The sequence below is a fragment of the Diuraphis noxia genome, unplaced genomic scaffold (assembly GCF_037042655.1).
Source record: "Diuraphis noxia isolate RWA-SAM2 unplaced genomic scaffold, SU_Dnox_SAM2 contig0001, whole genome shotgun sequence".
NCBI lineage: Eukaryota > Metazoa > Arthropoda > Insecta > Hemiptera > Aphididae > Diuraphis > Diuraphis noxia.
Window position 1 is genome coordinate 100,445,219 of NW_028301711.1, and position 25,774 is coordinate 100,470,992.

Consider the following 25,774-nt stretch of genomic DNA (forward strand, 5'->3'; position numbering starts at 1 on the left):
TAACTTCACTGGTAAGCTATATATATATTTGTAACAAACCATTTAAAAACATGAAACAATATTATTTTCAACTTATGTTATTGCTTGAACAATTAATGTTATTTTTCATTTTATACAGTACTTATAGTTTTTATTAATTGTTATAGAATACAAAGGCATTGACTCTGGGGCAGAAGATACTGGCCAATTATGCCTATTTATTGACAACCTTTTTGACAGTGCCAACGGAAATGTGATCAAGCCTAGCCCAGGTAAAGAGCTTAGTAGTGCAGTAACATTAAATTCACCTCATTGGAAGTTTTGGCCAAAATGTCTTGATGTCCTAAGTACCATGAAGTATGAAACAAATAAATCAATTCCATCAGTTTCAAATTGGACAAGAACTATTAAAGGAATGCAGTTAATTTGTAAAAGACTATTGAAAGATGGTTTCAAGTATGTTTTACTTAGAAATTTCAACCAGGACCCTATTGAAAACTTTTTTGGTTCAATAAGAAGTCATGGAATACGAAATATTAACCCAACCCCTGCGAACTTCATTTCTTCTTTTAAAGCTCTTGTTATTAATAATTTTACATCTAATCATTCCGTTGGTGCAAACTGTGAAGACGACGACTGCGATGGAGTCTTAGATAATTTAAAAGAATTTTTATTCAATGAAATACCAATTGAATCTGTTGTTGAAGAAGCTGATTGTAATGACCAATTACAAACTACTTTAGTGTCAATGCCACCCAATAACGATAATATTATAACCTCTGGCAGTAGAGCTTATGTTAGTGGGTGGATTATTAAAAAAGTAAAGCAATTGACTAAAAATTGTTCTACCTGCATTTCAAAACTTTGTGCTACTTATCCTTTGGATGAACATTTTTTAATTCAAGAACGCCAATATTCACAATGTCACTTATTTTACCCGGATAAAGAAACAATAGATGTGTACAGTTTGATAATAAATCTGTTTAATTCTAATTTCCATAAGTATGTATATAAAAATAATGCATTTGGTGAATTGTATTCATTTGTTTCTCAGAATGTGCCTATCCAAAATTTAGTTTGCAGTGAACATGATTTATTTAAAATTTTTCTCAAAACAGCTTGTAAACTATTAATTTATTCCTATGTAAACCATATAAATCGTATTTTGAGTAAAGGAGAAAAAAACAACTGCACTTCTGATCCTATAAAACTTGCTGCTATTTCTTATCATGATACTCGTAAATATTCAAAAAAAAAAAGGGTTTTGTTACGGCAAAATGTTAATTATGTATAGACAAAATTATTGCATTAATTTACCTTTAGCAAATACCTCTGTATTAAATTAATTGTATTTTATGATAACAATGACACAATGTAAAAAAATAGTAAATAATTAGTTGTATTTTGAACTAATATTTTGATGTTTTTAATTAAATATTTACGTAGATATTATTATGTATAAATCTATAACCCTGACAAAAATTATGTTTGTACTTTGTAAATAATTGTATATATTCTAATATTTTATGACAAAAATTATGTTTGTACTATGTAAATAATTGTATACATTTTATGTTTTATGACTTAATAAATATTTATTGACATAATGAATTGAGTATATTATTTTATTTTATTTAGAATATTTGAAAATTTTATTCTTAATTTTTAAAATAATTTCCATAGCAATTATATCGATACAATAGTATAAATATCGATATTCTATCAGTAATATCGATGGTTGACAATCGATTGTTTAGTAATTAAGACAACCGTCGGGAGCGCTAGTATCGAACTTAGTATCAAAACGTTTCACGGGAGTCGCCTTTCTATTTAATCTCTTTTCTATGATCCGACGTCGATAATCTGATGCTTGTGGTCATACGAGTGGTTGGCCATGCCTGGGCGCGTATTATCGAATCATCAGTTAAGTATTGTAGTGAACAGACACACTACAGAGGCTAACCAGTTTCGGACACTATCAGTTAGTATTCTGAAATACGCTGCCGGGGCATCGGCGAACAAAGAGCATATTGTGTTCAAACCCACCCTACTACAGGTAACCAATACTACCACTACATTTTCCAAACAAACACATATAAGTGTATAAATGAATCACATATTTTATAAGAATTTCGTTCGTTCGGTTCACGAAACTGACACGGTACGCATAGGGTTGCCAACAGTCCAGGTTTCGATTGGAAAGTTTAGATTTTCTGGTTCCTGTTCAGTGTATGACTGTACTGTAACAAAGAGTAGTACTTAATTAATATACAATAACTTTATTTATTATATATTTATTCAATTAATTTACATGTTTTATATACTTTTACTTATACATTCTACTATCAGAAATATAGTAAAAAAAAAAAAAAAAAAATATAATTAAAAAAAAATTATTTATAATTATTATTTATTTTATCATAAATAAGTTTATGACAATCATAAAGGTTAGGTTTTCGGTAGGTGTCCAGTTTTTGAGATTATAAAAGTTGGCAACCCTAGGTACCGCACCGACCTGTCTACTACCTTATAAACAACCATCACGAATGACTACAATGCGACACCGTCGACTCTTACCCCCATGCCCAAGTGGACGAGTACCGGCCGCCGGCGACCTGGCATCTTATGTACGACCGTGACCAGTGGTTTGAAAATATATTATGAAAATAATAAAATATTTGGATTGGTTTTTTTTTCGAAGGCCAAACAATTGGACAGTTTTCCGCGACGGAACGTTATCGCCGTGTATAATAATGGTGCAGTAGTGCACGCAATCGCTGTGCACATTTGTACAGTATACAAATTAAAACAAGTCCGAAACACGCATCCCGCGTTATAATGGAATCGATTTGCACATTACAAAACTATAATTACATCATAGACAAATGTAAAATGTCAATAATTTTCTAACTACACAATATCATACAATCGACTATTGATAATTCGAAGTTGACGGGACTGTTGAAAAACTTTATACTACCGAGAGTTCGAATTGTTGAGTAGTTGAACGTACCGAGAGAGCAAAAAAAAAATTCTAATTACTGAGAGTTTAGAAAAAAATTTTTTTTTAGTTTTGTAAATAATTATTAATTATTTCTGCAAATCAGATGGTACATATTATATACATATACAGGGTGGTTCTTTTATCAAACAAAACTCATTATTTAAAAAAGTATTGACTTTTTTTTGTCAAAATTGCAGATTTACACTCTTCTTGAATTGTTTATTTTTTTTATATTTTCCACCCTTATATTTATTAGATAAACCTAACCTATCAACTTTTGATTTTCAAATTGTAACCTATACTTAAAATTTCATAAATTAATAAAGCTATTTTTTTAATTATCATTACCTTAAAATTTCGAATTTAGAGCTAGTAGTTTATGAGTTATAGGTATTTAAAGTTTAGATTGGCAGAATCGAGTGGGGTACGGAGTTATCCCGCATAATGTTTGTCCACTACTCCGATTGTCATAACTTTAAATACTTATAACTCATAAATTAATCCTCCTAAATTCGATTTTTATGTATCAACATTTTTAGAAAAATATTCTGCTTTGGAATATGAAATTAAAAAACTGTGTTGCCATTCAAAAAAGTAAAAAACTTAAAAATTATAAGGATAAAAAATATTTAAAAAAAATATTTTTTTAATAAAAGCGTTGGTTTTTAATAACTTAAAAATATGTAAAAAAATATTTTGAAAAAGTCAATACTTTTTTGAATAATGAGTGTTTGATATAAAAATCACCCAGTATATATATTGTTTTTAAATGGTAAAATAAATTATTATCGCTCAGTGACTAAAAAACATTGCTTAGATCTATATATAAATAGGTAAAAAGCAAAAATATTCAACTAATGGTGAAACTATGCTATCTAATTGATTATTAAATATAAGAAAACTTTTAATTCTTATAAACTATTACTGTTGTTTTATTGACATTAAACACTATACCTAATTAAATAGTTACATAAATATTATTAATATTTTGTATGATGTCATTTTCGAAATGTATTGACTATTTCTGACCACTGATTGATGTCGATTTTCGGAATTAATTGGGAATCACAACGTATCAAATCATCCACTGTAGGTACTAAAAATACCCGTTTCTGCATTGTTGTGACATTATTGCTGTTATCGCAAAAGACTCTGGCAAGGGTCACTTTTCTGATTTCTGTCAGTTGATCTTGAATTTAAAAACATAGTTTAATTAAAAATAATTCATTCAAAATATTTCAAATGCACTAACATTCATTGAACGCTTTTGGCAAATCGTAAAAATATCTATCTCCAATTCTCGTCCTTACGAACTGTTCTCTGATGATACACCTCATCGTTGGACCAACCATTGCGTCGTCTTCGTGTTTCTCGAATAATGCACCTACCAATAACTCTATTTTTTTCCAATGTTTGTATTGCTTCAATAATTTTTCAGATGCCTATATATAATATTATACAGGAATAAAGTAAGAAGTATCAGACGATTACATATTTCAAATACGTTTGAACTTACACCTTCCACCATGATTTTGGCTAAATCTTGTACATTTCTTATTGCTTTTAGTCCACATTATTCTCTAAAGTTTGTGTAACTTGGAATACCATGATCGCGGTTTCTTTGTAAATCCAAACTGACAACATCCATCCCAAACAAATTTTCTGGATGAACAGTGTATAAGTAGTTTGTAAGCTAAACAAAATATTTAAACATAATATTATACATAAGGTAGTTAAATATTTTTAATACAATCTATTCTATGTACATCTTCATTATTTATCTGTAAAAAAAATAAATAAATAAGAAATTACGTCATTTTGATCGTATTTTAAGTACCAACCGTTTTTGTAAATAGCATATCGAATTTTTGTGTCTTCTGTGTAGATAGCCCTCTGACAAGTTGATCCATGCGATTCAATACTAAATCAGTCGGTCGGTTATAATGTTCCTTTAGCGAAATACTTCCGTTGAACTCTCGATCTTCCGTATACAAACTAAACAACGATATCAATACAAATTAATAAATTTGATGATTAATTTTCCGTACAAATACACATCAATGGACATCTCAATATATTTTTATGTTTTTTATAATCGAATTTCAGGTTTGCACAATCTTAGTGTCATAGGCATTTGTAAATGAAATTTAAATCAATATTGTTTATGTAGTAACCTATGATTGGGAATATATTCAAACGACTTCTTAATGAAGAGAAGTAAAAGCCGGTAAAGCAGTATGGAGTTTACTTAAATCAAATATATCAAATACACAGCTATTATGGCATCATGAGTCATTTTTATAATATTTACAAAGAACGAACTGATAAATGTTCAAGCATGTGCCATCGTGCCTCGGCATACATTACAGCGATAAATTAATATATTGTACAACGGCCTAGTTTTTCTATTATTATAAAATTATTTTAAAAATACGCATTGAAAAATTATTACATTGTTTGGAGTTCATATGAATTCATTATGTAAATTAATAAATATTTATGCAAAACTAACATTACAAATGCCATTGGTAAAAAAAATATAGCTTGGAATCTACAGGCTGATTCTTTTATCAAACAACACTTATTATTTCAAAAACTATTGACTTTTTTTTTTAAATTTTAGACCCATCTTGTTCTAGAGCTATATGTTTTTTTTTAAATATTTTCACCTTTATATTTATCAGGTAAACCATTATCAACTTTTGATTTTAAAATGACAACCTATACTTAAAATTTCATAAACTTAAAAGGCTATTTCTTCAATGAATTTTCACGTTTAAATTTTTATTTTTCGTTAATCCGTTTACAAGATATAGCCTCCCAAAGTTGGGTGGTGTTAGTGTGTAATAGGTGTATGTTAGGTGGTATTTACACACAAACACCATATGAGTGTTGTTTGATAAAAGAATCCCTCTCTATATTATATTATATTAGATTTGTATTTAATGACTAGGGTATTCAAAATTCCTAGTTTCCTACCAATTTTTAATAACAGCGTAACTCGTATATGAATTATATATATATATATATATATATATGTATCAATGTATAATACAAAAGCTATAGATAGGTTTGAATGTATAATTTGTTTTTTATACGATTATAATATGCAAATCGAAATTTTCACATAAATACATTTTTGTTGGATACTATGCATTTAAAAAATTAATTTATCAACCAAATGGGAATAATCAAAATGGTATAAGTCGATTTTATGTTAACAAAGATATGAACGAGTTAAGTTAATTAAAACAATGAACTAAAAATTTAAGTTAAAATAACTAAACTTTTTACATATTAACTCGTTAATCCTCTGCCTTTCAAAAATTAACAAATTATATGATTGTTTATGTTGGCTTTAGAAGTGAGCCGATAAAGTACAAAAAACTCAGTATGGCACATTTGTCCAATCCAGCATTAACTAAATTTGTTCATATTTTAATTATTAAAATCATCACCACAATATAACCAACAAAAACACAAAAACATTGACAATAATATTCTAAAATACTGTTTACACAAACCTAATGGATTCGCTAATCATGGAATTAGCGAACGGTAATATAGCGGTCGCGAAACTGTTGCTAACGCTTGGGTCAGTGCTCTCGTTGTACGCGTTACTGTACCCATTCGTCGACAGTTCAAGTCCGTATCGCCTAATAAAGTTTTGACCTAGCAGCGCTGGCAACCATTCGGCGTACGTGATGTGCTGTATGCACGCTATCACAATTTTCCTAGCCTCTTGAAAAATACGTTCGTCGTCCCAATGCGGGTTGACTTGGGACAGCAGTTTGGCCAACCGATTATGTTCCCTCATCCACAAAGTGTACATCACCGTCATTTGGGGCAGCTCGTTTGCCCGAGTATCGCCAGTCTTATAGCACGTGCCACTGCCAAACTGGCACGCGTTCGAATCGACAACTTCCAGTGGCAAATACTGCGGCTGTAACGTGTCACATTGTTTTTTGTTATAGCACCCCATGTTCGTCAACAATTGTCCATCCGACTTGGTCCTCAACGACCACGTCCGTTTCGCCGACGTACCGTATACCATCGACCCATCTAAATAATGAGTAGCTTGATTCATCTGCGAAAAATTGGTTACAAATATAATTTGTATGATTTATTTTAAATCCGGAAGATCTGTTGTGAATATTTAATAATGTTATAAAATTGTGCACCTCACCATTTACATAATTTTAGTTATTGAAATAAACATAATATAATATACGTTCATCGTTATAGGATTATCTTATACAATTCTTACTTGTTCCCTGGGACCAAAAGTACAATCGGACCGTACTGCTGGCACCGAGCGCACGTAGTTCATGCACCGAATTATAGTGTTTGGCGTAAGATTCTTCATGTTATAAAATGGATCACCGTCCTCTACCACTATTTGCATGCACAATTCGTTAGTGTCTCGAGGAGATAGATTCAGTCCGTTACGATCACAACAGTTCACTGATTTGTCGCTTTTCACTATACATTTAATATTCGTAAGCATGCATTAATTACTGCAATTAATCAATGTATATGGTTATGTAGTAATAATCTTACTCGTGCCAGAAATTGCTGTATGTGACAGATCGTGGCCTATAAAAATCGTCCAGTACGCAATCGTCATTGTTTTGAAGTCATCTGGTGAATTATCATCGTTGACTAGTGCTACACTAAGCTTTCTTGCATTGGGCGGTGAATGAAATGAATAATGATCCGAAACACCTGTGTAAACAATTAATAAAATCTTAGAATAAAATCGACATATGTAAATCTTAAAACAATATTATTAAGAAATATTACTATATAAACTATTAGCATAGGCGGGAAACAGCAAACGTTTATAAGGTGTAGTCGCCTTTCCTGAAGAGGAACGTTTTAAATTGTTACAAGAACCATCAGGACTACGGTAGTTCATGTTCATTCTTATACACGCAGTTGCATTGTAATACATGGCCAAACACTTGTGACCCGAGGAAGTCTTGTCTAGTTTCACTTTCGATATGTCTTTGGCACATTGTTCTTGACTACCAACATAGTAACTGAAATGATCATTTAATTTATTCATATTAAATTTATTTTTTTTTACAGATTTATAATATGTATGTATTGTGTGATTATACTTAGGACAGTAGCTTCTAATTATATAGTCCGAAGCTTTGGTAATAATTTCGGCATTCCAATAAACTGAATATCCTTCTTCGGAAAGCTGAGAATTGATCAGTTGTCCATGAGGCGGGCTTCCTATATCCATACCAATATATTGACCAAGATCATGATTTCCGAAACTGCTGGCTTGATCAATATATTTTTCTAATTCTCCGATTTTGATATTTTGGTACCAGTTTCCTAAGGTTATCAAATTCAAAATATGTAAATGTACAAAACAACAACTAAAATTACTATTCATACCTTTACAAAACGACGGTGAGAATACCAACAAACAGATTAACAGATTTATAGATATCGAGGAATTCATTCTGCTAATAATTATCAGCTGTAATCATCAAAGCAATATGTATTATTTTATTAATCATAATTATAATTTTGAATATTAAATACAAATTATTATATTATTAAATTAAATAAATAATATTGATTGCATTAAAATACATTTACCAATTATCATCTACTTCTCATGAACTAATCACTATAACATATCAGCTTGTTAAATTTTTGAGAATTTTTTTTTTTCAAATGATTTTAATATAATAAACACTAATCATTATTATTTATATGTCATATTAAGAACTAATTACTTTCGTTTATTAAATTTAGTGAATATTTGCGTCTGATAAAATGTATTAATATAGCTGAATTGATGCTATTAACTATGATTCTATGTTTTGAATAATGAGATTCCTATGAATATTTTAATACACAATACAACTAATATAGTAATATAAATAAGTATGAATAATATACTATAATAAAAAATAAAAATTGATATTATTTTCTGTTTTTACAATCTTTATTCATCGACTTTAGTTTTAATTTAGTTTCATTAGTCCTATAGGCATAAACAATGCAAATATCCTTCGCGTATACAATATTATCTTTTTACCATTTCAGCTGTTTACAAAAATTTAATTTAAAATTGATGTGTTTTAATTATATAATAACATGACATGATATTAACATAAATAAATGTTTAAGTTTCTACGCCCCTCCCCCCCAAAGCAACACTATACCACACTACTATATTATTACAATAAGTTCAATGTAAACTTTTTTTTTTTTTAGTAATAATTCTCTAATGTTAATCGAATTCGCACATTTTTATTTGGTATCTAACTACCAATCCGTTATTATTGTATAAACTATACTATAATGTTGGATATTTAATTTTAAATTTAATAGATATATTTAAGGCCTCGTCTGCTGTTTGTCCTACCATAACTGATATCAAATTCTGGACAGTCAATATTACTTATTATTCTATAAATGAACGTTTGGTACTCACCGTAAATAAAATTGTTTTGTTTAATATACGAATTTTATTCTGTTCTATTCTTTCCGTTGGCTGCTATCGTGCGATTGAATTTGTATTGATTGTATCGTTAAGGCACTAAAAGTACTCGGCTAATAACTGAAATATTTTAACACCTCGGGTTTATCGATTCGTTATCGAGGTATGACCGAGATTTCAGAGTGCGTTTTAATAACTGGTTTTGTTTCTTACTGACTTCGGCCCAGTGGTAGCGGCGGCGCGACGATCCGACGTCGATAATCTGATGCTTGTGGTCATACGAGTGGTTGGCCATGCCTGGGCGCGTATTATCGAATCATCAGTTAAGTATTGTAGTGAACAGACACACTACAGAGGCTAACCAGTTTCGGACACTATCAGTTAGTATTCTGAAATACGCTGCCGGGGCATCGGCGAACAAAGAGCATATTGTGTTCAAACCCACCCTACTACAGGTAACCAATACTACCACTACATTTTCCAAACAAACACATATAAGTGTATAAATGAATCACATATTTTATAAGAATTTCGTTCGTTCGGTTCACGAAACTGACACGGTACGCATAGGGTTGCCAACAGTCCAGGTTTCGATTGGAAAGTTTAGATTTTCTGGTTCCTGTTCAGTGTATGACTGTACTGTAACAAAGAGTAGTACTTAATTAATATACAATAACTTTATTTATTATATATTTATTCAATTAATTTACATGTTTTATATACTTTTACTTATACATTCTACTATCAGAAATATAGTAAAAAAAAAAAAAAAAAAAATATAATTAAAAAAAAATTATTTATAATTATTATTTATTTTATCATAAATAAGTTTATGACAATCATAAAGGTTAGGTTTTCGGTAGGTGTCCAGTTTTTGAGATTATAAAAGTTGGCAACCCTAGGTACCGCACCGACCTGTCTACTACCTTATAAACAACCATCACGAATGACTACAATGCGACACCGTCGACTCTTACCCCCATGCCCAAGTGGACGAGTACCGGCCGCCGGCGACCTGGCATCTTATGTACGACCGTGACCAGTGGTTTGAAAATATATTATGAAAATAATAAAATATTTGGATTGGTTTTTTTTTCGAAGGCCAAACAATTGGACAGTTTTCCGCGACGGAACGTTATCGCCGTGTATTATAATGGTGCAGTAGTGCACGCAATCGCTGTGCACATTTGTACAGTATACAAATTAAAACAAGTCCGAAACACGCATCCCGCGTTATAATGGAATCGATTTGCACATTACAAAACTATAATTACATCATAGACAAATGTAAAATGTCAATAATTTTCTAACTACACAATATCATACAATCGACTATTGATAATTCGAAGTTGACGGGACTGTTGAAAAACTTTATACTACCGAGAGTTCGAATTGTTGAGTAGTTGAACGTACCGAGAGAGCAAAAAAAAAAATTCTAATTACTGAGAGTTTAGAAAAAATTTTTTTTTTAGTTTTGTAAATAATTATTAATTATTTCTGCAAATCAGATGGTACATATTATATACATATACAGGGTGGTTCTTTTATCAAACAAAACTCATAATTTAAAAAAGTATTGACTTTTTTTTGTCAAAATTGCAGATTTACACTCTTCTTGAATTGTTTATTTTTTTTATATTTTCCACCCTTATATTTATTAGATAAACGACTATCAACTTTTGATTTTCAAATTGTAACCTATACTTAAAATTTCATAAATTAATAAAGCTATTTTTTTAATTAATCATTACCTTAAAATTTCGAATTTAGCGCTAGTAGTTTATGAGTTATAGGTATTTGAAGTTTAGATTGGCAGAATCGAGTGGGGTACGGAGTTACCCCGCAAAATGTTTGTCCACTACTCCGCTTGTCATAACTTTAAATACTTATAACTCATAAATTAATCCTCCTAAATACGATTTTTATGTATCAACATTTTTAGAAAAATATTCTGCTTTGGAATATGAAATTAAAAAACTGTGTTGCCATTCAAAAAAGTAAAAAACTTAAAAAATTGTAAGGATAAAAAATATTTAAAAAAATAATATTTTTTTAATAAAAGCGTTGGTTTTTAATAACTTAAAAATATGTAAAAAAATATTTTGAAAAAGTCAATACTTTTTTGAATAATGAGTGTTTGATATAAAAATCACCCAGTATATATATTGTTTTTAAATGGTAAAATAAATTATTATCGCTCAGTGACTAAAAAACATTGCTTAGATCTATATATAAATAGGTAAAAAGCAAAAATATTCAACTAATGGTGAAACTATGCTATCTAATTGATTATTAAATATAAGAAAACTTTTAATTCTTATAAACTATTACTGTTGTTTTATTGACATTAAACACTATACCTAATTAAATAGTTACATAAATATTATTAATATTTTGTATGATGTCATTTTCGAAATGTATTGACTATTTCTGACCACTGATTGATGTCGATTTTCGGAATTAATTGGGAATCACAACGTATCAAATCATCCACTGTAGGTACTAAAAATACCCGTTTCTGCATTGTTGTGACATTATTGCTGTTATCGCAAAAGACTCTGGCAAGGGTCACTTTTCTGATTTCTGTCAGTTGATCTTGAATTTAAAAACATAGTTTAATTAAAAATAATTCATTCAAAATATTTCAAATGCACTAACATTCATTGAACGCTTTTGGCAAATCGTAAAAATATCTATCTCCAATTCTCGTCCTTACGAACTGTTCTCTGATGATACACCTCATCGTTGGACCAACCATTGCGTCGTCTTCGTGTTTCTCGAATAATGCACCTACCAATAACTCTATTTTTTTCCAATGTTTGTATTGCTTCAATAATTTTTCAGATGCCTATATATAATATTATACAGGAATAAAGTAAGAAGTATCAGACGATTACATATTTCAAATACGTTTGAACTTACACCTTCCACCATGATTTTGGCTAAATCTTGTACATTTCTTATTGCTTTTAGTCCACAATATTCTCTAAAGTTTGTGTAACTTGGAATACCATGATCGCGGTTTCTTTGTAAATCCAAACTGACAACATCCATCCCAAACAAATTTTCTGGATGAACAGTGTATAAGTAGTTTGTAAGCTAAACAAAATATTTAAACATAATATTATACATAAGGTAGTTAAATATTTTTAATACAATCTATTCTATGTACATCTTCATTATTTATCTGTAAAAAAAATAAATAAATAAGAAATTACGTTATTTTGATCGTATTTTAAGTACCAACCGTTTTTGTAAATAGCATATCGACTTTTTGTGTCTTCTGTGTAGATAGCCCTCTGACAAGTTGATCCATGCGATTCAATACTAAATCAGTCGGTCGGTTATAATGTTCCTTTAGCGAAATACTTCCGTTGAACTCTCGATCTTCCGTATACAAACTAAACAACGATATCAATACAAATTAATAAATTTGATGATTAATTTTCCGTACAAATACACATCAATGGACATCTCAATATATTTTTATGTTTTTTATAATCGAATTTCAGGTTTGCACAATCTTAGTGTCATAGGCATTTGTAAATGAAATTTAAATCAATATTGTTTATGTAGTAACCTATGATTGGGAATATATTCAAACGACTTCTTAATGAAGAGAAGTAAAAGCCGGTAAAGCAGTATGGAGTTTACTTAAATCAAATATATCAAATACACAGCTATTATGGCATCATGAGTCATTTTTATAATATTTACAAAGAACGAACTGATAAATGTTCAAGCATGTGCCATCGTGCCTCGGCATACATTACAGCGATAAATTAATATATTGTACAACGGCCTAGTTTTTCTATTATTATAAAATTATTTTAAAAATACGCATTGAAAAATTATCACATTGTTTGGAGTTCATATGAATTCATTATGTAAATTAATAAATATTTATGCAAAACTAACATTACAAATGCCATTGGTAAAAAAAATATAGCTTGGAATCTACAGGCTGATTCTTTTATCAAACAACACTTATTATTTCAAAAACTATTGACTTTTTTTTTTAAATTTTAGACCCATCTTGTTCTAGAGCTATATGTTTTTTTTTAAATATTTTCACCTTTATATTTATCAGGTAAACCATTATCAACTTTTGATTTTAAAATGACAACCTATACTTAAAATTTCATAAACTTAAAAGGCTATTTCTTCAATGAATTTTCACGTTTAAATTTTTATTTTTCGTTAATCCGTTTACAAGATATAGCCTCCCAAAGTTGGGTGGTGTTAGTGTGTAATAGGTGTATGTTAGGTGGTATTTACACACAAACACCATATGAGTGTTGTTTGATAAAAGAATCCCTCTCTATATTATATTATATTAGATTTGTATTTAATGACTAGGGTATTCAAAATTCCTAGTTTCCTACCAATTTTTAATAACAGCGTAACTCGTATATGAATTATATATATATATATATATATATGTATCAATGTATAATACAAAAGCTATAGATAGGTTTGAATGTATAATTTGTTTTTTATACGATTATAATATGCAAATCGAAATTTTCACATAAATACATTTTTGTTGGATACTATGCATTTAAAAAATTAATTTATCAACCAAATGGGAATAATCAAAATGGTATAAGTCGATTTTATGTTAACAAAGATATGAACGAGTTAAGTTAATTAAAACAATGAACTAAAAATTTAAGTTAAAATAACTAAACTTTTTACATATTAACTCGTTAATCCTCTGCCTTTCAAAAATTAACAAATTATATGATTGTTTATGTTGGCTTTAGAAGTGAGCCGATAAAGTACAAAAAACTCAGTATGGCACATTTGTCCAATCCAGCATTAACTAAATTTGTTCATATTTTAATTATTAAAATCATCACCACAATATAACCAACAAAAACACAAAAACATTGACAATAATATTCTAAAATACTGTTTACACAAACCTAATGGATTCGCTAATCATGGAATTAGCGAACGGTAATATAGCGGTCGCGAAACTGTTGCTAACGCTTGGGTCAGTGCTCTCGTTGTACGCGTTACTGTACCCATTCGTCGACAGTTCAAGTCCGTATCGCCTAATAAAGTTTTGACCTAGCAGCGCTGGCAACCATTCGGCGTACGTGATGTGCTGTATGCACGCTATCACAATTTTCCTAGCCTCTTGAAAAATACGTTCGTCGTCCCAATGCGGGTTGACTTGGGACAGCAGTTTGGCCAACCGATTATGTTCCCTCATCCACAAAGTGTACATCACCGTCATTTGGGGCAGCTCGTTTGCCCGAGTATCGCCAGTCTTATAGCACGTGCCACTGCCAAACTGGCACGCGTTCGAATCGACAACTTCCAGTGGCAAATACTGCGGCTGTAACGTGTCACATTGTTTTTTGTTATAGCACCCCATGTTCGTCAACAATTGTCCATCCGACTTGGTCCTCAACGACCACGTCCGTTTCGCCGACGTACCGTATACCATCGACCCATCTAAATAATGAGTAGCTTGATTCATCTGCGAAAAATTGGTTACAAATATAATTTGTATGATTTATTTTAAATCCGGAAGATCTGTTGTGAATATTTAATAATGTTATAAAATTGTGCACCTCACCATTTACATAATTTTAGTTATTGAAATAAACATAATATAATATACGTTCATCGTTATAGGATTATCTTATACAATTCTTACTTGTTCCCTGGGACCAAAAGTACAATCGGACCGTACTGCTGGCACCGAGCGCACGTAGTTCATGCACCGAATTATAGTGTTTGGCGTAAGATTCTTCATGTTATAAAATGGATCACCGTCCTCTACCACTATTTGCATGCACAATTCGTTAGTGTCTCGAGGAGATAGATTCAGTCCGTTACGATCACAACAGTTCACTGATTTGTCGCTTTTCACTATACATTTAATATTCGTAAGCATGCATTAATTACTGCAATTAATCAATGTATATGGTTATGTAGTAATAATCTTACTCGTGCCAGAAATTGCTGTATGTGACAGATCGTGGCCTATAAAAATCGTCCAGTACGCAATCGTCATTGTTTTGAAGTCATCTGGTGAATTATCATCGTTGACTAGTGCTACACTAAGCTTTCTTGCATTGGGCGGTGAATGAAATGAATAATGATCCGAAACACCTGTGTAAACAATTAATAAAATCTTAGAATAAAATCGACATATGTAAATCTTAAAACAATATTATTAAGAAATATTACTATATAAACTATTAGCATAGGCGGGAAACAGCAAACGTTTATAAGGTGTAGTCGCCTTTCCTGAAGAGGAACGTTTTAAATTGTTACAAGAACCATCAGGACTACGGTAGTTCATGTTCATTCTTATACACGCAGTTGCATTGTAATACATGGCCAAACACTTGTGACCCGAGGAAGTCTTGTCTAGTTTCACTTTCGATATGTCTTTGGCACATTGTTCTTGACTACCAACATAGTAACTGAAATGATCATTTAATTTATTCATATTAAATTTATTTTTTTTTACAGATTTATAATATGTATGTATTGTGTGATTATACTTAGGACAGTAGCTTCTAATTATATAGTCCGAAGCTTTGGTAATAATTTCGGCATTCCAATAAACTGAATATCCTTCTTCGGAAAGCTGAGAATTGATCAGTTGTCCATGAGGCGGGCTTCCTATATCCATACCAATATATTGACCAAGATCATGATTTCCGAAACTGCTGGCTTGATCAATATATTTTTCTAATTCTCCGATTTTGATATTTTGGTACCAGTTTCCTAAGGTTATCAAATTCAAAATATGTAAATGTACAAAACAACAACTAAAATTACTATTCATACCTTTACAAAACGACGGTGAGAATACCAACAAACAGATTAACAGATTTATAGATATCGAGGAATTCATTCTGCTAATAATTATCAGCTGTAATCATCAAAGCAATATGTATTATTTTATTAATCATAATTATAATTTTGAATATTAAATACAAATTATTATATTATTAAATTAAATAAATAATATTGATTGCATTAAAATACATTTACCAATTATCATCTACTTCTCATGAACTAATCACTATAACATATCAGCTTGTTAAATTTTTGAGAATTTTTTTTTTTCAAATGATTTTAATATAATAAACACTAATCATTATTATTTATATGTCATATTAAGAACTAATTACTTTCGTTTATTAAATTTAGTGAATATTTGCGTCTGATAAAATGTATTAATATAGCTGAATTGATGCTATTAACTATGATTCTATGTTTTGAATAATGAGATTCCTATGAATATTTTAATACACAATACAACTAATATAGTAATATAAATAAGTATGAATAATATACTATAATAAAAAATAAAAATTGATATTATTTTCTGTTTTTACAATCTTTATTCATCGACTTTAGTTTTAATTTAGTTTCATTAGTCCTATAGGCATAAACAATGCAAATATCCTTCGCGTATACAATATTATCTTTTTACCATTTCAGCTGTTTACAAAAATTTAATTTAAAATTGATGTGTTTTAATTATATAATAACATGACATGATATTAACATAAATAAATGTTTAAGTTTCTACGCCCCTCCCCCCCAAAGCAACACTATACCACACTACTATATTATTACAATAAGTTCAATGTAAACTTTTTTTTTTTTTAGTAATAATTCTCTAATGTTAATCGAATTCGCACATTTTTATTTGGTATCTAACTACCAATCCGTTATTATTGTATAAACTATACTATAATGTTGGATATTTAATTTTAAATTTAATAGATATATTTAAGGCCTCGTCTGCTGTTTGTCCTACCATAACTGATATCAAATTCTGGACAGTCAATATTACTTATTATTCTATAAATGAACGTTTGGTACTCACCGTAAATAAAATTGTTTTGTTTAATATACGAATTTTATTCTGTTCTATTCTTTCCGTTGGCTGCTATCGTGCGATTGAATTTGTATTGATTGTATCGTTAAGGCACTAAAAGTACTCGGCTAATAACTGAAATATTTTAACACCTCGGGTTTATCGATTCGTTATCGAGGTATGACCGAGATTTCAGAGTGCGTTTTAATAACTGGTTTTGTTTCTTACTGACTTCGGCCCAGTGGTAGCGGCGGCGCGACGATCCGACGTCGATAATCTGATGCTTGTGGTCATACGAGTGGTTGGCCATGCCTGGGCGCGTATTATCGAATCATCAGTTAAGTATTGTAGTGAACAGACACACTACAGAGGCTAACCAGTTTCGGACACTATCAGTTAGTATTCTGAAATACGCTGCCGGGGCATCGGCGAACAAAGAGCATATTGTGTTCAAACCCACCCTACTACAGGTAACCAATACTACCACTACATTTTCCAAACAAACACATATAAGTGTATAAATGAATCACATATTTTATAAGAATTTCGTTCGTTCGGTTCACGAAACTGACACGGTACGCATAGGGTTGCCAACAGTCCAGGTTTCGATTGGAAAGTTTAGATTTTCTGGTTCCTGTTCAGTGTATGACTGTACTGTAACAAAGAGTAGTACTTAATTAATATACAATAACTTTATTTATTATATATTTATTCAATTAATTTACATGTTTTATATACTTTTACTTATACATTCTACTATCAGAAATATAGTAAAAAAAAAAAAAAAAAAAATATAATTAAAAAAAAATTATTTATAATTATTATTTATTTTATCATAAATAAGTTTATGACAATCATAAAGGTTAGGTTTTCGGTAGGTGTCCAGTTTTTGAGATTATAAAAGTTGGCAACCCTAGGTACCGCACCGACCTGTCTACTACCTTATAAACAACCATCACGAATGACTACAATGCGACACCGTCGACTCTTACCCCCATGCCCAAGTGGACGAGTACCGGCCGCCGGCGACCTGGCATCTTATGTACGACCGTGACCAGTGGTTTGAAAATATATTATGAAAATAATAAAATATTTGGATTGGTTTTTTTTTCGAAGGCCAAACAATTGGACAGTTTTCCGCGACGGAACGTTATCGCCGTGTATTATAATGGTGCAGTAGTGCACGCAATCGCTGTGCACATTTGTACAGTATACAAATTAAAACAAGTCCGAAACACGCATCCCGCGTTATAATGGAATCGATTTGCACATTACAAAACTATAATTACATCATAGACAAATGTAAAATGTCAATAATTTTCTAACTACACAATATCATACAATCGACTATTGATAATTCGAAGTTGACGGGACTGTTGAAAAACTTTATACTACCGAGAGTTCGAATTGTTGAGTAGTTGAACGTACCGAGAGAGCAAAAAAAAAAATTCTAATTACTGAGAGTTTAGAAAAAATTTTTTTTTTAGTTTTGTAAATAATTATTAATTATTTCTGCAAATCAGATGGTACATATTATATACATATACAGGGTGGTTCTTTTATCAAACAAAACTCATAATTTAAAAAAGTATTGACTTTTTTTTGTCAAAATTGCAGATTTACACTCTTCTTGAATTGTTTATTTTTTTTATATTTTCCACCCTTATATTTATTAGATAAACGACTATCAACTTTTGATTTTCAAATTGTAACCTATACTTAAAATTTCATAAATTAATAAAGCTATTTTTTTAATTAATCATTACCTTAAAATTTCGAATTTAGCGCTAGTAGTTTATGAGTTATAGGTATTTGAAGTTTAGATTGGCAGAATCGAGTGGGGTACGGAGTTACCCCGCAAAATGTTTGTCCACTACTCCGCTTGTCATAACTTTAAATACTTATAACTCATAAATTAATCCTCCTAAATACGATTTTTATGTATCAACATTTTTAGAAAAATATTCTGCTTTGGAATATGAAATTAAAAAACTGTGTTGCCATTCAAAAAAGTAAAAAACTTAAAAAATTGTAAGGATAAAAAATATTTAAAAAAATAATATTTTTTTAATAAAAGCGTTGGTTTTTAATAACTTAAAAATATGTAAAAAAATATTTTGAAAAAGTCAATACTTTTTTGAATAATGAGTGTTTGATATAAAAATCACCCAGTATATATATTGTTTTTAAATGGTAAAATAAATTATTATCGCTCAGTGACTAAAAAACATTGCTTAGATCTATATATAAATAGGTAAAAAGCAAAAATATTCAACTAATGGTGAAACTATGCTATCTAATTGATTATTAAATATAAGAAAACTTTTAATTCTTATAAACTATTACTGTTGTTTTATTGACATTAAACACTATACCTAATTAAATAGTTACATAAATATTATTAATATTTTGTATGATGTCATTTTCGAAATGTATTGACTATTTCTGACCACTGATTGATGTCGATTTTCGGAATTAATTGGGAATCACAACGTATCAAATCATCCACTGTAGGTACTAAAAATACCCGTTTCTGCATTGTTGTGACATTATTGCTGTTATCGCAAAAGACTCTGGCAAGGGTCACTTTTCTGATTTCTGTCAGTTGATCTTGAATTTAAAAACATAGTTTAATTAAAAATAATTCATTCAAAATATTTCAAATGCACTAACATTCATTGAACGCTTTTGGCAAATCGTAAAAATATCTATCTCCAATTCTCGTCCTTACGAACTGTTCTCTGATGATACACCTCATCGTTGGACCAACCATTGCGTCGTCTTCGTGTTTCTCGAATAATGCACCTACCAATAACTCTATTTTTTTCCAATGTTTGTATTGCTTCAATAATTTTTCAGATGCCTATATATAATATTATACAGGAATAAAGTAAGAAGTATCAGACGATTACATATTTCAAATACGTTTGAACTTACACCTTCCACCATGATTTTGGCTAAATCTTGTACATTTCTTATTGCTTTTAGTCCACAATATTCTCTAAAGTTTGTGTAACTTGGAATACCATGATCGCGGTTTCTTTGTAAATCCAAACTGACAACATCCATCCCAAACAAATTTTCTGGATGAACAGTGTATAAGTAGTTTGTAAGCTAAACAAAATATTTAAACATAATATTATACATAAGGTAGTTAAATATTTTTAATACAATCTATTCTATGTACATCTTCATTATTTATCTGTAAAAAAAATAAATAAATAAGAAATTACGTTATTTTGATCGTATTTTAAGTACCAACCGTTTTTGTAAATAGCATATCGACTTTTTGTGTCTTCTGTGTAGATAGCCCTCTGACAAGTTGATCCATGCGATTCAATACTAAATCAGTCGGTCGGTTATAATGTTCCTTTAGCGAAATACTTCCGTTGAACTCTCGATCTTCCGTATACAAACTAAACAACGATATCAATACAAATTAATAAATTTGATGATTAATTTTCCGTACAAATACACATCAATGGACATCTCAATATATTTTTATGTTTTTTATAATCGAATTTCAGGTTTGCACAATCTTAGTGTCATAGGCATTTGTAAATGAAATTTAAATCAATATTGTTTATGTAGTAACCTATGATTGGGAATATATTCAAACGACTTCTTAATGAAGAGAAGTAAAAGCCGGTAAAGCAGTATGGAGTTTACTTAAATCAAATATATCAAATACACAGCTATTATGGCATCATGAGTCATTTTTATAATATTTACAAAGAACGAACTGATAAATGTTCAAGCATGTGCCATCGTGCCTCGGCATACATTACAGCGATAAATTAATATATTGTACAACGGCCTAGTTTTTCTATTATTATAAAATTATTTTAAAAATACGCATTGAAAAATTATCACATTGTTTGGAGTTCATATGAATTCATTATGTAAATTAATAAATATTTATGCAAAACTAACATTACAAATGCCATTGGTAAAAAAAATATAGCTTGGAATCTACAGGCTGATTCTTTTATCAAACAACACTTATTATTTCAAAAACTATTGACTTTTTTTTTTAAATTTTAGACCCATCTTGTTCTAGAGCTATATGTTTTTTTTTAAATATTTTCACCTTTATATTTATCAGGTAAACCATTATCAACTTTTGATTTTAAAATGACAACCTATACTTAAAATTTCATAAACTTAAAAGGCTATTTCTTCAATGAATTTTCACGTTTAAATTTTTATTTTTCGTTAATCCGTTTACAAGATATAGCCTCCCAAAGTTGGGTGGTGTTAGTGTGTAATAGGTGTATGTTAGGTGGTATTTACACACAAACACCATATGAGTGTTGTTTGATAAAAGAATCCCTCTCTATATTATATTATATTAGATTTGTATTTAATGACTAGGGTATTCAAAATTCCTAGTTTCCTACCAATTTTTAATAACAGCGTAACTCGTATATGAATTATATATATATATATATATATATATGTATCAATGTATAATACAAAAGCTATAGATAGGTTTGAATGTATAATTTGTTTTTTATACGATTATAATATGCAAATCGAAATTTTCACATAAATACATTTTTGTTGGATACTATGCATTTAAAAAATTAATTTATCAACCAAATGGGAATAATCAAAATGGTATAAGTCGATTTTATGTTAACAAAGATATGAACGAGTTAAGTTAATTAAAACAATGAACTAAAAATTTAAGTTAAAATAACTAAACTTTTTACATATTAACTCGTTAATCCTCTGCCTTTCAAAAATTAACAAATTATATGATTGTTTATGTTGGCTTTAGAAGTGAGCCGATAAAGTACAAAAAACTCAGTATGGCACATTTGTCCAATCCAGCATTAACTAAATTTGTTCATATTTTAATTATTAAAATCATCACCACAATATAACCAACAAAAACACAAAAACATTGACAATAATATTCTAAAATACTGTTTACACAAACCTAATGGATTCGCTAATCATGGAATTAGCGAACGGTAATATAGCGGTCGCGAAACTGTTGCTAACGCTTGGGTCAGTGCTCTCGTTGTACGCGTTACTGTACCCATTCGTCGACAGTTCAAGTCCGTATCGCCTAATAAAGTTTTGACCTAGCAGCGCTGGCAACCATTCGGCGTACGTGATGTGCTGTATGCACGCTATCACAATTTTCCTAGCCTCTTGAAAAATACGTTCGTCGTCCCAATGCGGGTTGACTTGGGACAGCAGTTTGGCCAACCGATTATGTTCCCTCATCCACAAAGTGTACATCACCGTCATTTGGGGCAGCTCGTTTGCCCGAGTATCGCCAGTCTTATAGCACGTGCCACTGCCAAACTGGCACGCGTTCGAATCGACAACTTCCAGTGGCAAATACTGCGGCTGTAACGTGTCACATTGTTTTTTGTTATAGCACCCCATGTTCGTCAACAATTGTCCATCCGACTTGGTCCTCAACGACCACGTCCGTTTCGCCGACGTACCGTATACCATCGACCCATCTAAATAATGAGTAGCTTGATTCATCTGCGAAAAATTGGTTACAAATATAATTTGCATGATTTATTTTAAATCCGGAAGATCTGTTGTGAATATTTAATAATGTTATAAAATTGTGCACCTCACCATTTACATAATTTTAGTTATTGAAATAAACATAATATAATATACGTTCATCGTTATAGGATTATCTTATACAATTCTTACTTGTTCCCTGGGACCAAAAGTACAATCGGACCGTACTGCTGGCACCGAGCGCACGTAGTTCATGCACCGAATTATAGTGTTTGGCGTAAGATTCTTCATGTTATAAAATGGATCACCGTCCTCTACCACTATTTGCATGCACAATTCGTTAGTGTCTCGAGGAGATAGATTCAGTCCGTTACGATCACAACAGTTCACTGATTTGTCGCTTTTCACTATACATTTAATATTCGTAAGCATGCATTAATTACTGCAATTAATCAATGTATATGGTTATGTAGTAATAATCTTACTCGTGCCAGAAATTGCTGTATGTGACAGATCGTGGCCTATAAAAATCGTCCAGTACGCAATCGTCATTGTTTTGAAGTCATCTGGTGAATTATCATCGTTGACTAGTGCTACACTAAGCTTTCTTGCATTGGGCGGTGAATGAAATGAATAATGATCCGAAACACCTGTGTAAACAATTAATAAAACCTTAGAATAAAATCGACATATGTAAATCTTAAAACAATATTATTAAGAAATATTACTATATAAACTATTAGCATAGGCGGGAAACAGCAAACGTTTATAAGGTGTAGTCGCCTTTCCTGAAGAGGAACGTTTTAAATTGTTACAAGAACCATCAGGACTACGGTAGTTCATGTTCATTCTTATACACGCAGTTGCATTGTAATACATGGCCAAACACTTGTGACCCGAGGAAGTCTTGTCTAGTTTCACTTTCGATATGTCTTTGGCACATTGTTCTTGACTACCAACATAGTAACTGAAATGATCATTTAATTTATTCATATTAAATTTATTTTTTTTTACAGATTTATAATATGTATGTATTGTGTGATTATACTTAGGACAGTAGCTTCTAATTATATAGTCCGAAGCTTTGGTAATAATTTCGGCATTCCAATAAACTGAATATCCTTCTTCGGAAAGCTGAGAATTGATCAGTTGTCCATGAGGCGGGCTTCCTATATCCATACCAATATATTGACCAAGATCATGATTTCCGAAACTGCTGGCTTGATCAATATATTTTTCTAATTCTCCGATTTTGATATTTTGGTACCAGTTTCCTAAGGTTATCAAATTCAAAATATGTAAATGTACAAAACAACAACTAAAATTACTATTCATACCTTTACAAAACGACGGTGAGAATACCAACAAACAGATTAACAGATTTATAGATATCGAGGAATTCATTCTGCTAATAATTATCAGCTGTAATCATCAAAGCAATATGTATTATTTTATTAATCATAATTATAATTTTGAATATTAAATACAAATTATTATATTATTAAATTAAATAAATAATATTGATTGCATTAAAATACATTTACCAATTATCATCTACTTCTCATGAACTAATCACTATAACATATCAGCTTGTTAAATTTTTGAGAATTTTTTTTTTTCAAATGATTTTAATATAATAAACACTAATCATTATTATTTATATGTCATATTAAGAACTAATTACTTTCGTTTATTAAATTTAGTGAATATTTGCGTCTGATAAAATGTATTTGTTTGGACTGCCAGCTATTCACTCAGCATTTGGCTGGGCAGCCACTAGAATAAAGGAAAATGGTGTTCGACTTTGGACGGGATAGGTGACCAATAAATATAAATAATAGCACGTCGTATATAAATGACAATAATATATTATAAGGCACGAAAAATGTGCATATGTTGGCCAGGAAAACGTCTTTTCCCGGGCGCAACTCAAAATAATAATAAACAATAAATATCAAATAATGATAGGGCAATAACGACAATTTACAATAATAATGATGATTTGATTACCGGTCGGCACATGCGCCGCGGTGGAGTGGTGTATCGGCGGCGGCGACTGGAACAGCTGTTGCGATGGTGCGGTGACACGCAGGTGAACGGGGAGCGGTGGCTGTTGGCGGCGGCGAATGACCGATTACGTGATGTGCAACTTACGTAATCACGGCACTGAAATAGCGTCGCACGACGGATACACACACAATAATAATAATGCCGGGGAACGATGTACCGGGTACGAATTATAGCCCGTCGGAATCAGACGAATGTGATGTACCGGCACGAATAAATAAATAATAATATGTGCGCGAATATCGGCGGCACCCACGCGACGGCAAATAACGGTCGCGCAACGGACAACCGGTCGACGAAAATCGGTACGACGTCGAGAACGACGACAACGGCGTCGAACGGCGCGACAGCGAAATAACACAAATCGCGGAACAATATAATTACGACCAAGTGCGGATAAGTCGCACCCACGAGGTTGTCGCAAAACGGCACCGAATAACGGCCGGACGCGATACACGCACGGTCCGCTCAAGTCGAGCGTACGAAAAAGACAAGTTTTAGTCGCCGGCGGCGACTTGGCCGAAGCCCGGTGTCCGCGGGCCGCGCGACGCGCTGTCTCGCGGACCGGTTGCCGAATGTTGCGCTGGAAGCGGCGGGAAGTTCAAACATACTCCCCCATGGGAGGCGCAGCTTCACATCCCTCTTTGAACGCCGCCGATACTGAGACCTAGTTTATACATATTAAAAGGCCGGAAGGAAAAAAAAATATAAATGTAAATAAAAAATAGACAGATTAAGTATATCATAAAATAACAATTATCTCAAAATGTGAGAAGGGACACAATAGATAATATAATAATAATAGATAACGCTAAATACGTTGACAAGTGACAAGAGGGTCACGAATAAATATTACAAAAAAATAAATAACGCTAACCAACAGGTAAGGTGAATAATAATT

The 25,774-nt window shown here is 31.0% G+C and overlaps 2 protein-coding genes and 1 pseudogene across 2 annotated transcripts; all 3 read right to left on the bottom strand.

Annotated features, from left to right (window-relative positions):
- Window positions 1-3,981: 3,981 nt before the first annotated feature.
- LOC149062815 (immunomodulatory peroxidase-like) lies at window positions 3,982-10,082 on the bottom strand (annotated as a pseudogene).
- Window positions 10,083-11,856: 1,774 nt separating this feature from the next.
- On the bottom strand, window positions 11,857-17,955 carry LOC149062816 (immunomodulatory peroxidase-like). The gene is made up of 10 exons (XM_089215749.1): window positions 17,320-17,955; window positions 15,980-16,353; window positions 15,660-15,898; window positions 15,417-15,581; window positions 15,124-15,338; window positions 14,381-14,943; window positions 12,700-12,853; window positions 12,375-12,551; window positions 12,111-12,300; window positions 11,857-12,047 (listed from the first exon to the last, which is right to left on the bottom strand). The coding sequence occupies exons 2-10, from the start codon at window positions 16,333-16,335 to the stop codon at window positions 11,857-11,859; spliced, it is 2,250 nt and encodes a 749-aa protein (XP_089071875.1). The 5' UTR covers window positions 16,336-16,353; window positions 17,320-17,955.
- Window positions 17,956-19,729: 1,774 nt separating this feature from the next.
- On the bottom strand, window positions 19,730-25,382 carry LOC149062817 (immunomodulatory peroxidase-like). The gene is made up of 10 exons (XM_089215709.1): window positions 24,817-25,382; window positions 23,855-24,228; window positions 23,535-23,773; window positions 23,292-23,456; window positions 22,999-23,213; window positions 22,256-22,818; window positions 20,573-20,726; window positions 20,248-20,424; window positions 19,984-20,173; window positions 19,730-19,920 (listed from the first exon to the last, which is right to left on the bottom strand). Exons 1-10 carry the CDS (start codon window positions 24,826-24,828, stop codon window positions 19,730-19,732), a joined length of 2,280 nt encoding a protein of 759 aa, XP_089071835.1. The 5' UTR covers window positions 24,829-25,382.
- Window positions 25,383-25,774: the final 392 nt, after the last annotated feature.

Coding starts and splice junctions, on each gene's coding strand:
- LOC149062817 (XM_089215709.1), bottom strand. Junction 22,819..22,998: donor CTTTTGGTCCCAGGGAACAA/GTAAGAATTGTA, acceptor AATTTTTCGCAG/ATGAATCAAGCTACTCATTA. Junction 20,425..20,572: donor ATATGCTATTTACAAAAACG/GTTGGTACTTAA, acceptor TATTTTGTTTAG/CTTACAAACTACTTATACAC.
- LOC149062816 (XM_089215749.1), bottom strand. CDS start 16,335: ATGAATTCCTCGATATCTATAAATCTGTTAATCTGTTTGTTGGTATTC. Junction 15,582..15,659: donor CTATGCTAATAGTTTATATA/GTAATATTTCTT, acceptor TTGTTTACACAG/GTGTTTCGGATCATTATTCA. Junction 12,854..14,380: donor ATGATTAGCGAATCCATTAG/GTTTGTGTAAAC, acceptor ATCGTTGTTTAG/TTTGTATACGGAAGATCGAG.